This window comes from Antennarius striatus, chromosome 12 (assembly GCF_040054535.1).
Source record: "Antennarius striatus isolate MH-2024 chromosome 12, ASM4005453v1, whole genome shotgun sequence".
NCBI classification, from domain to species: Eukaryota; Metazoa; Chordata; class Actinopteri; order Lophiiformes; family Antennariidae; genus Antennarius; species Antennarius striatus.
In genome coordinates, this window is record NC_090787.1 from 11,233,555 (window position 1) to 11,249,421 (window position 15,867).

Sequence of the window (15,867 nt, forward strand, 5' to 3'; positions counted from 1 at the left end):
CCGGTCTTCAGCAGTCATGAATCATGGATGGTGGTTAGTTAGTTGGTTTTTTCCCATCTAAATGTACTTCAGAGAGAAGGGTAAGTTGTTTTTTTTTATATTTGTGCCAAAGACAGTATCCTGTGTTGGCAGCTATAAATGTCAGTGAGTTGTAACTGAAACATAAAAGTTACCATATTCTTAAGCGTACTGTAATCCATTTGAACAAAAACACCGAAGAGTCAAGAGGCAAAATGCAGAACAAACCAGCTGAAAATGCACATCGTTTATCCATTAGAAAACAAAACAAAAGCAAAAAAATCATCTTGGTTTATGGTGTGTTTTCCACATATAGATGGTAAATTGAATATTTCCAGCATTAATTCACTAGTGTGCACGGTGGCGCAGTGGTTAGCGCTGCCGCCTCACAACACGGCGGACCCGGGTTCGAGTCCCGCTCTGTGCAGAGTTCGCATCCTCTCCCCATGTCTGCGTGGGTTCTCTCCGGGTTCTCCGGCTTCCTCCCATTTCCACGAGCATGCGCTTCAGGTTGATTGGCTGTTCCAAATTGCCCGTAGGAATGAGTGTGTGTGTGCATGGTTGTATGTCTTTGTGTGGGGCTCCGCAGTGCACTGGCGTCGTGCCCGGAGTGTCCCCCGCCTCACGCCCTATACGCTCTGGCTCCCCGTGACCCGCTGCGGCAGATATAGCGGTGGTAATCTGAAGATGACTGACTGACTGACTAATTCACTAGATGCTGGAGCTTAGACACACCGAGCTAGCTCAGCTACTAGCCTAGCAGACTTGGCTGGGACTATGCATTGCTCAGTATAGATTGCCATATTGATTTTGTACTGTCTTAATCTAATCCTTGAAATTCAACACAAGGCTTGGCAGTGCTCAGACCACTGAGGAGCAGTAATCATACTTGACTGCAGAGTGCTGACTCATCTGCTGGAGTAATTGAACTTAATTTCAAGATGGGATGGAATGGATTGAGTAGGAAATACTACGTCATTTTGACTACATTCTTCATCCATGTAGATTGTACATAATAACCTTTTATGTATTTTGAGGCAGTGATGAACCTGTAGACAAAAAGTTTGTCTAAAGAGACAAACGCTGACATATATATTACCAAATATGACTTTTTGCAGTCTGTGCAGGGGATCTATGCCTTAATTGTGACAAAAAAACCAACAAGACTTCATTGTGTGATATATTTAGGAAACAACAGAATGATTAAAATGTTTGTTTTTTGGGTTTTTTTTTTTAAAGAACCCAAAGCACTGCAGTAACAAAAAATATTTTGTATATTTTGTGGAAAGAAAGTTTCATCTCTTAATTATTTCATCATAGTGTGTGTGTGTGTGTGTGTGTCTTCAAGTTTCCAACGGTGTTATTTACACTCGTGCCTCATGTGTTTCGAGTTTTAGCATTTCTATGCATTCTTATTCTGTCACAGTCTGCTATTTACAAGATTCCTGATTCAGATCAAGAAAACAGCTTGAACTCATTGCTGTTATTTTTGGGAGGGCACATTAGCTAAAAAATGCTAAACTTAACCTCTGCCATGCAAAACAAGATGACACACATCTGGGTTGACTCAATAGATTCAGTAGGACAACAGTCCGATGGAGATTGATTGTTTCAAAGCTTAAAGGGTGATTACGCTTTCATTTCCACAAAATTTAAAATACAGTATTAACTTGTCTGCACGACACAATGGCAACAGGACCTGCATACTGCTTACATTTTTTGTTACAAATAATCAGATGGGTAACTCAAGGGCAAGTGACTTCAAGTTCATCTCTCTTCAAAAATACAGCTTGATACCAATTCACATTCCTGTGTTTTGAATTCATGCAGGTGATGTGTATTATTGTTTGATTTCCAGTGTCACTGTTTTTGGAAGGGTTAAAGGATGAAGGTCCCCTTTCTACCCTGTCCCATTATACAGTGAAAAAAAAATAGATTGATGATTGATTGATTATTATATGGTTATGAAAGCAAGCGCCAAGAATAATGTTAAATAAATAAGGAAATGGCCATGAGCAGAGTCTCTATATACTTTTTAAATTTCACTTTCTGTTTTAAGTGTAAAATCTGATTTATTCCACCTAAAATTGCTTTAGTTACTAGTTTGTGGAAAGTGAAAATTGATAACAATATTTTTAAAATTGTAATTTTACCGGGCCTGGCTGTGTCTCAGTAGAGTGGTTCTGACGGAGGTCCATGTCACGCCGGCCACTTGCCCAGAATGGGAGCCGTCCATGGGAATCACTACACTGTAATGCCCAGCTTCTCTCCGCCTCCTCAGGCTCTGGATGGTGGGTGGTGGACCAAGACTCCTAAAAGCACTAACTTATCACTAGAATCGCTGATTGAGCTGTCACTTTCAAAAGGGATAGTTAGTTGGCAACCTGTAACTCAATAGCTGTGCTTCCATCCAACGATAGTCTATGATTACAAGCTATGAAATTGTTTGACATCTGCAAACACTGTTACTGACTCAGGTATTATTGATTAATATTGCAAATGGATGGATGGATAGATGGATGGATGGATGGATGGATGGATGGATGGATGGACGGATGGATGGATGGATGGATGGATGGATGATCAATCTTAAATGATACCAACATATGAAGTCTCATTTTGAAAAATGCAGATCCACAAACAATATTATCAGTAAACAGTAACTGCTTGTAATGGCTTCTGTGTCATGCATTTGATTTTTTGTAAGAAATAGGAGGCCAAAGTGCAAGTTAACATAATTTACAGTATTAGAGAATGGATGGAAACTTAGCTATTATGTTTCTGTATCATACTTCAGATATGTTAATGCAACAAAGGACAAAAACTCATTCAGACTTAGAACTCAATCTAATTGTTTACATACCCATTGTATCTTATGTTATCTTGTAGCTAACTATCCCTTTACTTTGTTGAGCAAGTGAGGCAATGCCTTTAGCACCTGTAGTTTGTGGCTGGTCAATGTTTTTTCAGACATCTGCTCTGTAGAACTAAATGTGTTACTTGCAAATTATTTAGAAGATTTTTGAATAGTACTAAAACATTTCAATGACTGAAAGTGTTAGCCATGGTAATACTACCACTCTGAATGTAACTTCACTGCATCCACTAATACAGTATTATATTTCTTACTATAAGATGGGCAGGAAGGAGTCAAATCATTTGCTTTGAGTTCTTGAGCACTGTAATTTCAAGAATGTTGTCAATATATATTGTTCTTTTGGAATGTTTCAAATAGCTGACTAACTACAATGTATGACCATACGTATTATGCATACCTCACATGAAATAATATGCTTTAAACTTCCTATTCACGTTTTCCCTTTGCTTGAATGCATGTATCTAGCATCTAAGGATCTTAACAAGATTTTTTGTGGCATCCTGAACATGTACCAGTGCTGCTCCTCTCCACACTCTTATCTACCCTGTCAAAGAAATCCAGTTCAGTGCAATGCAGGAAACTAGGTATTTTATGACACTGTGGCCCTTGCATGTCTCTGTTTCCACCATTGACAGGATCATAACAGCAGCTGTCAGTGTAGCCCCATAGGCCCATCTTACTGTTTGTTAGTGATGGAGAGCAGAGACAATAACCCTCCTCCATAGACCACCTCCAGAGATGGCATCCATGTCCTCCTGGGATGTGCAGTCCTTTGTGAATGACAGATGCATGGGGGAAGTGAAGGGAATATCACTGGGAGCATGTCATTGAATGTCTCAGGAGTGTCAGATCCTCCAACACTAACAAAGATATTTTTCTTCCCCACCCTTCCCTCCATCACATCTCTTCCTCTGATTGTATCGTATCTTCCACCCCCTTCCTCCCTTCTCCTCTATTTCCTCTCTCTCACAAACCAGAGATCTGAAAAAGGTTGGAGTGACTAACGTAGGACCACAGAAGAAGATTGTGAGTAGCCTCAAAGCTCTAGACTCACACACCAAGAATGGCCCGGTACCTGTTTAAAAAAAGGAACCCAACGAATAAAATCACCAGAGACACCTCTGCTGATATGGATGCTAACACAGTCTAACACAGTGACTTCATATGTAAAGTGGAAATGGAAGAAGAAATTATATGATTTAAATGAGGGCTTCCATTGTTTCTTCTTTTAATGGAGACGCAGGAAGAGCTAAGACCTGCCAGCTAATTAACTGGCTTACTCTTCGGCCCTCTATCCATTTGTGCCCAACTTGAGATGCCTTATACAAAAATAAGAGGGTAGAGAGAGCAGAGATCGGGGTCGTTGAGACCTGGCCACAGAATCAAACTGAAACTGCACATTTCAAGAAAAAGACTGAACCAGTGTGTAGTCAGAGATCTCCAGTATTGGCTATGCCGGATTGCATAGCAATCCCTTTACAGTTGCGAGGAGAGAGTCCTGCTCAGTCTCCTCCCTCCATACCTGACATACAGCCTCTGGAACGAAGTGGTAAAACTGCTGAAACTCCTTGTGTAGAAGAGCATGAAAGACAGCAGGATGTGGACCCTTCCTGGAATAATGAGGTCTGATGTCAGAAATTTCTTTACAACTACCTACATCTTCTTTCTCTATCCTTGAGAGAACATGTTACGGACACATATTGACGATAACCAAGCCATTTTACTCTTTTGCTCTAACATTTAGCATTTGCTTTTCAGTTGACACATAAAAGCAATAATTATGATAATCAGTTTAATAGTTTCATTCTATGGAAGCCATGACCTGTCACACATACAATGTATGGGGCACTGTGCTTTGAAGGTAAAGGGATCATAAGACACTTCACACACAGACTTTTCTTGATAGTGTTGTCTATGTTCTCAATGCTCATGAACAGCTATTGTACAGTTATTGTCCTGTTTCTTCCATCCAATGCCCTTTGTGTAAATTCTCAGGTTGTACAAGCCATTCATTTTACTGTTTATAATGACTGGAAATGGAAACAGAGAATCTAGCAGAGCAAGGCATTGAGACTGCAGATTCAGAGAGATAGTAGCAAGAAAAGGCAAACTGGAAGGGAGGAACCGATGGATGAGAATAGGGATCTTAGTGGTGTCTTTAGGGTCTCTAATTCAGTCAGTCACGCCGTGGTACAAAAAGGGAGGTTTCCCTTTTAGTAAGACAATTAAGCAACATCAACCCCACACAACATCAGGTATTCCATATTTTTTAAAGGGATTTGTTCTCTGCATACCCCCGAAGGTTCAGGTCCACACTCCTGATCTGAGTGTATTTTATTCAGTTTGGTTTGGTCTGAATCCATGACTTATTAACAACAGCATACTTTGTTCTTGCATAAAAATAACAAAAAGTAAATCCTGGTATGTTTAATGGAAAAAATAATGTGCCCCCTGTAAAATGATCTGTTTTAATATGTTGTTGTTGTTGTTTTTTAAGTGGACTTTTACTGAGGTGCAGGTCTCATGGGGGCAGCTGGTTTTCAATCTATCCCTTAAAATTAACAGGGAGTGAACCTATCCTGAAAAAGATGCAACACTTCCAATAAAATGATTACTTTTCGAGATAGTATCTGAGTACATTTTGTCCGGGGTGGGATTTCCTGAAGGCACCTTTGAGCTTTGTACTATAAAGTACAGACTTAAAGATATTAGTCTCTGGTTTTGATGTCACCCAGTAAATCCCTCAATGCAATATATTGCCAGTATTTTCAAACTGGCACCCTGGTACTTTATGTTGTTGGATGGGTAATATTTAACCACAACGGTGCTATCTTTAAGCCTCTTCCAAGCACTTATTATAGTACAGAATATTTGAGCACTTTGAATGGAATTGTTACTGCCTTGGTTTTGGCTTGGTTGGTTTTCGACTCACCTAGTTGGTGGGGGGGGGGGTTGCTTTCGGTGCTTTTGGGAAACCCAGCCTTGTTCAGTGTGTTAGTTGGTTGTCTGATACTTATTCTACCTGTGGATGCTGCTGTTGCTGCTATTTGTTCAATTTAACATGTACATAATGTAAACCATCGCAATGATAGCAACTGGCACCAGATCCCACTGTATGTAGATGGCCATCTTTCTTTGTACAAATGTTTGTATGTATAAAGGAAAAATAAAACGTGTGCAACATTTTCATTGAAAAAAGGGACAAAAATCATCTGTATTATATTTTATCTTATTTTGAATTATATTTGTCTGCTCTGTTTTTTTTCTTTTATATAATAAAGAAGGCAAATATAATTGCATTATTATTTATTTGTTAACATTATACAGCTCAATGTTGTTGTTTTTGTAGCATACAGTAAATTATGTGTCAGTGCTATCTGTATTTTGATTTTGTCATTTAAACTGGGAAATTTGAGAGAGCAATACTGTTATGCACCCTATATCCAGACCCCTCATTTTCTGTCTCAAGACTGACTCGTGTGTTTGTGTGAGAGTTTATGTGTGCAAATGTAGATGGCCTTGGCTACTAATGTAAAATGATTTGTAGTGGAAACATTTATATTTTTATAATAAATATTCGCAAAATATTTTCCAAAAAATGGATGATGATGATAAACCTGTGTCTATGTTTTTATTTTATCATTTAATGTTAACACAAATCAGAGGTATAGATCCATATGTTTAAAAGATCAGTGGATGTTTGACATCCTTAACTCTTTTTTTTTTTCTGGGGAGGGTGTCAAATTTTGCATTCCATACATCGGTGTTTTGGCACAACGTGCTTTCTTCAGGATAAAAGCCAGCAATCATCTGAATGACATATACAGTACATTGAACAGATGTTTGAAATCACTGAGTTCACAGGCCAATAGACATGAACAGGGAGGGAGTCCACGGAAAGGTCAAACATAGCCAAGAGTTGTGTTTTACAATGAAGAAAATACAGTCATGATTAAAAGAAGGAAAAAAAAACATTTATTCAAATTGAGGAGTAAGTACAAGAACACAAAACAAATATTTGAGAACATTTAAAGCCAACATCTAACATCTAAAATCCACTTAAAAAAGTAAACAAAAATCCAATTACATTAAAGCTGTTAAGAAAATATGAATCAGATTAACCTTATGCCAAGACAAAAATGAAAATAGTCAACACATATTCAACAAATTTTGATATATTGACTTAGTGTAAAATTATCTGAAAATCAGGTTCAGTTCTTTTGGTTAACTATACAACTCATTCATTTTCAAATCAATGATTATTTCTAATTAATGTGTTCAATCTAGTTAGGTTGATAGTATTTTCCGCACTATAAGGCGCACCTAAAAGTTTTTAATATTTCCAATTTCAGTGGCAGGCCGTGCATTTTACACCTCGGCCTTCAGTGATGTTCTCCATAGTCAAACATTCATAAATATATCCCATAATATTGTGAGTGGCTCCCACTGCTGCCACCAATGTAGTGTTCAGGACGTTTATAACTTCTCTCAAATGGGACAAAAACCGGCAACTCCTACCCAACTCACTGGCACAGAAGATTCCCGCGGCCACACTTTTTATAGAGGTCACACAACTACGTCACAGAACAAAACCAACTGAAATAACCATCATTTATGACACCACAGCTAGAGAAACGAAATACAGACATACACTACACAATACTAGACGTTGCATCACCTCTATCAAGTATAAAACGGGCTATTTTCCAGCAGGGACACAAGCCTCTTTGTGTATTTCCACTACAATCATACAGCTGTGCAAGTGCAACACATCATTTACACACATTGCAGAAGAGTAAGCTTTTTTTTTTCACTTTTAGTATATTTGTCATTTAGTTATAATTAATTTAGTATAAATGAAATTAAATTCCAAGAAAATTAAATGTGAAAACTTAGATAAATGAAATGCTTGTACTTACCGAAACAGCTATTCAAACGGCTTATTTAAACCCAAAATCCATTCTCCTTTCATTCTTCAAGAACACTCCGTTACCTAGAACAGGTTAGCTAGAACACGTTAGCTAGTTCAGGTGAGCTAGAACAGATTTGCTAGAATAGGTTAGCTAGTTCAAGTGAGCTAGTTCAGGTTAGCTAGAAGATGTTAGCTAGTTCAGGTCAGCTAGAACAGGTTAGCAAGAACAGGTTAGCTCCTTCAGGGATCGGACCCTCCTCTCACTAGAGCTTCTCTTCAAATGTGCGTCTGCATAGCGCCGCCTTCTCAGAGTGAGTATCCAATCACAGGACATGTACATGTCAGGTGAACGTGAAGCCAGCGAGAAGCCCTTAGTGTTGTCAAATTGTGATCTGATTGGCTATCACATCTGTCTATTAACTATATGTTCCCGTTCTCTCACAGTGCAGGGAGACCTGCATTCTAGATTCTGACGGTCCTGGGCAGATTTCATTCAACCTGGCAACACAGGGTAGCTGAATTCTGATCGAATAAAACCCCTCTAACCTAAAAATAGAACACTGACCCAGTGTTGGCATATGTCATATTTTTAAATAGGCCATTCATTGAAGGTGCGCCTTATAGTCCAAGTGCGCCTTATAGTGCGGAAATACTGTAATTCTACTGATTGCTTTCATGAGACAATACCCCACAGAATTCATCCGTCCATCCATTTTCTTGTAAAGCCACGACAGCCACTTGTCCATCTTGTGGGTCACAGGTCTACTGGACCTTATCCCAGCTGGCTACAAGCAGATGAAACCTCAGTTCATTGCAGGGCCCACAGAATCACAGAATCACAGAATTCTAAAAATACTCAAATGTGCACTCCCAATCATTTTATGGATTTTGTCTGTGTAGGTTCTCAGTTATCCAGGTCATGTTTATCCAAAGCTGTTTAAATCAATCCACTGGACTTTAAGAAAGTTTCTTGAAAACTCTCATCCAAGAGGCTTCTTTAGTTCTGAAGGTAGCTGGTCTTGTCCCAGCTTACTAACCCTGTGGGGCTACAGGGCCGATAAGCTACGAACCAGTACCCAAGACTAGGCAAAAGGACACCGACACCTGAATAGGGCACTGAACACTTGTGGATATCCTGACTGGACCTTTGTGAAGGCTCACACAAGATCCAGAAAGGAGAATAACCCAGTGAGGACGGAAGAGAGAGAAAGTGTAGCGGTATAGTGATCCCATATGTGTCTGGTGTGTCTGAAAAACTGAGAAGGATCTTCAAAAAACACAAGGTTGCTGTGTATTTTAAGCCGGGAAACACCCTCAGACAAAGACTGATCCACCCAAAAGACCCCACACCACACAGTCAGAAGAGCAATCTGGTGTATGCAGTCAAATACAGCAAAGAATGCTCAGATGTCTACATAGGGGAAGCCAAACAACTATTACACAGGTGCATGGCCCAACACAGAAGAGCCAACTCATCAGGTCAGGACTCAGCAGTCTTCCTTCACCTCAAGGAAGAGGGACACTCATTTCAGGATACCGATTTTCAGATCTTGGACAGGGAAGACACATGCATTGAGAGAGGAATGAAAGAAGCCATCCATGTCAAAGTGGAGAAGCCATCTCTGAACAGGGGGTGTGGTCTGCAACATCACCTTTCGCCCATTTACAATCAGGTCCTTTCGAAACTCCCAAAAAGATTGTCTCAGCAGATTAACCCAGGTGATGCGTCTTAAGCCAATGACCCTCACTAGTATACAAAGGCTCTGTGAAACTCGCATTTCAACGATCCCCCTTTTGACAGCCCCTGGCACCCCCATCAACCATCATTGAGGAGCCAGACGGGTTTCAACTATGGTTGTTGAAATGTGAAAAGCACTGACCACACCCCACAGGGTTAATAAACTGGGATAAAACCAGCCACCTTCAGAACTGACAAAGTCTCTTTTATGAGAGGTGAAACATTTTCAAGAAACTTTCTTAAAGTTCAGTGAATTCTTTATCGTTATTTTAAATTTGATCTGTTTGTTGGATCTAAAACCCTTTGTCCCTTAATTCATCCACTAAGAACCAGTTTTGAACTTGACCACCTTGGCCTCTATTTCTAATTCTGTTGACCCATGTCCGACCTTTACTCTGCTTTCCTGTCCACTCCTAGAAACGGATTTAGTTTTAGGTCATCCATCGCTAAACTTGATTTGTTCAGTAATTGTAATGTGGAAGAAATGCATTTTGGTTTTTTGGGTTTTTTTTCTTTTTTTTGACTGGAAGGAGAAGAGGTGTGTCAGACAGGAAAGAGTGATTGTCGCTCTGCTCAATGTTGAAAAGCTGAAACTATCCAGATGTTCCAATGCAGATGTGCACAGAGAGAAAAGAGGACTCTTCTCTTCCCTATACAGGAGACGATGAACATGGTATTTTTCATAATGCTACCAATTGCATCACCTTTTCATTGAAACCACGAGGGTGATGGCTGAGACTAAGTGAAGGTGAGGGTGGATGAGTTGTAGTTAGGCATGGTTTGGATAAGATGAAGCCACATGGAGGAGGACATAAGGCAGGAGTGCTGCCAAGGAGATAAAAACTTTTCATGCAACAGCATAAGAACATGGGAAAAGATGAACAGCACAATTCATCATCTTGCTTGGCAACGTTCTGATGAAATAGCTCCCCTAGCTGCTACTGATACAGAAAGCATGGTTCCATTTATAGAGTAATGGTAATGAGAAAACAAAGCCATGATGTGTAAAATCTATTTCCTATTTTGAGCAGGGGTATTATTCAATCATCCAAACTACAGCTCTATCAGTGACAGTTAACTTGAAATGTATTTGTTGCCTTTTTTTCATGGGCCAAACCATTACTTTAAGACCATACTTGTTTAAATAACAAATAAAAATATCCTCCAGGTGAAATGAGGAAATACATTTTTAACAATTTGTCAATTCTGATTTTGGTCTGATGTGCATTATTTTAAATTGATGCACAAAGTGATTGATACAGAAAGTACTGTATAATCAGATTCCACAAAATAATTTCTCCAAATCTTTCCACGCCTTGAGTGTCATTTCATATTGTCTCCTGTCTCTTATTTATTAAAACATGTTTATTCACTTAAACAAAGTTAATGGAAACCCACAATTTTTTTCCTTTTTGAGAAAGAGCAGTACAGTATTCCATCATCACAACATCTTCTCCCCTTTGAAATGTTTTCTGTGGCCACATCCCTCTAACTCCTGCCTCTCCTCCTACTCAATTCCTTGTATAAAAAAAAAAGAAAGAAAAAAAGAAAGAAGGAAAGTGGCTTCCAGCTGTGTGCAGCTGCTTTGCAGAGCCTGATGCCATGTTGCCAACTCATACTGCTCTGTTCAACCACCCGTGGGGCCTGATGTGAGAATGTCATCCTCCTAAGCTCACTTCCTGGGTTCAAGGTTCGTGATGAAAGACCAGCATGTTGCGTTGATTATGTTTGTGGCAAAACATGTTTTTCTGTCTGCAGCAGTAGATCGTTGAAATAATGCTTTTCCTCTCCTGTCATTTTAATAAACACAACACAAGGCCCTGCTGCCACAAAGACGACAGTATACTGTATGTATACATGTGCAATGCAGGGAGCACAAAGCTGTCAACATATTGGCTATACCACACACTTGCACTCATAGATGGATGTTGACTGTTGGCTTTTTTTAATATCTGTAATCTCTATGGAACCTGAGCACACTCTGACTCCTCAATCATTTTATTACCGAAGTAACATACAGTGTTATCATTACAGCACACACACAGGTCCCAGGACTGCAGTCCTCTGGCCGCTTCTGTCATCATAACAAATGGTGTCATCACAAAGGAAAGTGAAGCTATCATCACAGCTGCCTCACTGGTGGTGGTATGATTGGGAGATGACTACAGCTTATTTGTCTTTCTAAGTAGAGGGTGCAGGTTTATTTTCATCAAGCTTTATCCCATTTAAAACCGCTGTTGTGTTCTGGATGAGCAAAATAACATTACAATTCCTCAGAATTGTGTAACTGCTTCATAAATGAATAAATAAATTAATGAATAGCAACATTAGATTAATAGAAAATGAATCGAAATAAAGGGAGTACAATGTCTAATAGAGTTAATGTGTTATTACAGCCTTACAGAGTTGCCCATGAGGACTGTTTAAATGAATCACCAAATCCAAACATTGAGGGTCAATGACAATCAAGATGTTGAAAACATAGCATAGACACCAGCCTACATGTAACAGTAGAAGTATTTTATTTGCAAAATCAGCATGGCCATTCAGTCATTTCTTCATTACTTCATTCAATTGTTTGTTCATTTATTCATTCATAAATTCATCCTTTTTCTTGAAGATAAGACAATAAGTTACTAATCTCCTTTTCAGCTGCTTATTCGAATCCAAGTTGATTTCGGACGAGAGGCGGGATACGCCCTGACTAAGTCAGAACAAAACTATTGTATAAACTACGTATGCGGACATTATACCTGTATATATAGTATATTCATCCCTGCTGATGGGGGTTGCATTTAGCAAATTTGATCCCATTGAGATTACTTAGACAATATGACCTCTAGAAAATTTTTGAACCCCCCCCCCCCCCTTATTTGGAACACAGCCCAGAACCCCATATGAAGATCAAAGTGACTGTAACGAGACCTGAAGAGAGCTATTACCACTCTGTCTGTTAATGTTAATGGTTGACGCAAGGCGACAGAGCCACCGGTCATGCCTGCTGTTGACACCATTGTCCATACCGAGGAGAATTGATTTTCCATGAAAGCTGACTGATGTGGAGAGACTGCTGGCCCTCTGATGTCAGCACTCTGTTATCTCTCTGTCTTTCTCTCTATCTCCATCATCTCTGACACTCCATCCTTAGTTTTTTTTCCAGTTTTTTTCTTTCATCTTCTTTTTTTCCCCTCAGTTTCTATAGTATCAGTACAGTATCAGTTCTATAGTTTCTACTCAGTGCATTTTCCTTGCTTTTCACCTCTCCGCCACCCGCTGTCATTTTTCAGCTCTTTCTAGGTGTTTCTTATTTATGCTCCCCTGATCTACTAGTCCGCCCTGCTTTAATGGCATTATCTAAAATACACTGTATTGACATTACCTGTTTATTACCATTCTGACTCTCTCTCTCTCTCTCTCTCTCTCTCTCTCTCTCGCTCTCTCTCTCTCTCTCTCTCTCTCTCTCTCTCTCTCTCTCTCTTCTCTCTCTCTCTCTCCCTCTGTTTCTCTCTTTTTACAAAGAGTGTTACAGATTGAAAAAAACTAAAGAAAAAATAAAAGACATGATTGTAGAAGAGATGATTGTGGAGAATGGATCATCTTTTTTGTCTGCTTTTAAAAAAAAAACCTTTTAGATTCATAAATGTTAAAAGGCTAGATGTTTCTTTGTCAAGGAAATGCACAGTATTATTGAAATCCTCTTTACGTGAATCTTTTTTTTGAATTTGTGACATCATGACTATTTTATAATTTGACTTTTATGAATAAACGTGATATTCAAAATAAGAAAAAAATCAAAATCTTTCTCTCTGTGTCTTTCTATTTCAGTTGGCAGGATGATTACATGATGAGATCACAATGCTACATACAGTATGAGCCAGGTTTCCACTGCAGCCACACTCTGCATCATTCATATGAATGAATTTCAAACAATTGTGCATGAGCCTTGTGTGTGCAATTGTGCAATATGATTGTATTTTAATCACGTCACATCCAAATGTGACACACAATGACATACACACGACAAGTTCTAACAATGTTGACGATGCTGACAGAGCATATCGGTAAAAAATTAAGTGACATACAGTATTTAATTTGTGTTTCAGAATATCTATACTAATCATTTACTTAACCTTGACCAGGGTGGTTTTGTTGTCCGTACTTAACCACAGGCTGACGTCTGGACTTGTTTTCTGGTGTTAGAGTCCTGCACAATGTATGGCTGCCATCCACTTCAACCACCACACTGTGATTGCAATGCAAACCATGAGTGTAATGTTTCAGTTAATGATATAAATGCTGTCCCTGAACTTAATCCAATGAGTTATTATGTTTCCCTTTTAAGCATATTTGCTGTTGCAAATCAGCTCCATTTATACTACATTTCCAGGAGGCAGGGTTGAAATGAAGCTGCAATGAGTCTGTGCAGAAAATATATTAATATCTTTAATAACATACTAACAAAATTTAACATACTCAAACGGTTTGATTATGTAAATTTAAACAAACAAGACTTCCACTTGTTCATCATCACAAGAGAGGATTATTATGACATGTCAGCCTCAGAAACACGTTTTCTGATAAAAAAATATAACTGTTAAACTCACATTACTAAGAACACTTATATTGTGTCAACATCATCATGAGTTCAGTGGTAAGGATTTTGTTGAGTTTAGTATCTAAATGTTTCTAGTGTTCTACCAAATATGTACATGAATTGATGGGTGATTTATGCTGAATGTCTGTCTTGCTTTGTCCATCTTGCATCCTCTTCAATGCCCCATCTTCCCATTCACATAGTAAAGCCATAGATCAGCAGGATCAAACTCAGAGTGGGACAAGGTGATTTACGGTTTCTTCTGTGTCTGTGAGTTTTATGATTGGGGTCTGGGGCCAGGGACAGAGAAATACATTTCTGCTGAGGCCCCTCTTTGACTACTGGTGTTTTGAACACTTTCCATGCCCCACGCTCAGTAGGACCCCTATGAATTACAAGGTCATCATGCCACTTTTGACTGAGTTCTAAAAATATGTCACATTCAGCAAATGGCAACTTCTCATTCATGTAATCAAATGGCCCTGAAAGTCATTTGTTTTTGTCATTGCACTCACTGAGCTTTTGTTAACGTATATACAGTATGTTTGATTGCATGAATGAGAATTTTACACCCGGATTAATTATTATAGTTATTTTTGTTGTCAAACTTTTTTTTTCTTTTTTCAGAACATCTGATAGCTTCATGGTTTCACCTTTATTTTTAGTTTTAAGGATTTAGTTAGATTGATGAAGCTTAAACCTGTTACTCTTTATTCGTCTATGTTTTTAAGTGTTAATTATTGTGATGTGACCAATGATTAAGGGTTTATTTATTCATATTTCTCTGAAAAATGACATTAAGGTTTTCATACAACATTTGTATCAGCCTGCTTGAAATAACAGAAAAACAAAAATAAAATAAAAAATCCCACTGAATTCTGTCAAGTTGTTTTCTTTGTGTCTGGAAACTGTGATCTCTCCAGAGCTCCCCTTTTGTGTTACTGTGAGAATTAATCACAGTATTCCCTATCTTGTCTAACATCTTGTTCTACCTAAGTATGTCAATAAAAAAAAATTGTGAATCCCTTTATAACATGTACTTCTGAGGAAAAATGATACTAAGGCAAGCTTTACATTAAAATAATTAATAACTATAATAATTAAATGAGTCACTTTGTAAAAACAAAAGCATAAACAAAACAAAAAAAGCAGAAGAAGTGATGCTGAGATCAAATCATATAATGTAAACATGGCTGAAAGGGAATTTTAAGTGTTAACTGCACCTTGAAAATTAAAGACAATCCTGATTTTTTGGAGATCCAAAAAGTTGTATGAAGACATTTGTCGTTCCACAGGGAGCTGCATGAAATATGACAAATTTCCAAATCTCTCACATATCTTTGATGTCTGCATCGGCTGCAGCTCAAATTTGAAAATAAAAAGTGGTACTGTCGTGTGAAAGCATCAATGAAACTGCTTAACTGATTATAATCATTTTATATATAATGATGAGTATATGTTCTCCAGCACTGGTTCTATTCCTGTTTCCAGTAAGCTCTACATTTTGTTTTTGTGACTGCATCTTTCGCAAATATTGTGTTTATAAAAAAATGCAATATAACTTGAGTCCACAGTTAGTTCCTTTCGTTTTCAAGTATTTTATGAATTTTTTTCTTTCTCTAAAAATGCAAAGACAAAGTAGGGTCAGGGCAGAGCGTAATAAACTATGCAGAAAAAGCTTGTTGTGTCAACGTTGCAGATGGAGCTGCTGTGTGGGTAGTTCTTCC

The 15,867-nt window shown here is 38.4% G+C and overlaps 1 protein-coding gene across 7 annotated transcripts in view; it reads left to right on the plus strand.

The window, feature by feature from the left end:
* The window catches only part of epha3 (eph receptor A3), a 91,989-nt gene extending 85,483 nt beyond the window's left edge, over nt 1-6,506 (plus strand). For 5 of the 7 annotated variants that reach the window (XM_068328601.1, XM_068328603.1, XM_068328608.1 and 2 more), the window contains one exon: nt 3,874-6,506. In XM_068328601.1, the coding sequence (XP_068184702.1) occupies nt 3,874-3,979 (106 nt within the window). In that variant the 3' untranslated portion in view covers nt 3,980-6,506. Of the gene's footprint in view, nt 1-2,191; nt 2,310-3,873 lie in introns of all 7 variants that reach the window. The other 2 variants (XM_068328604.1, XM_068328605.1) reach the window with 2 other exon arrangements.
* The last annotated feature ends 9,361 nt before the right edge of the window (nt 6,507-15,867 follow it).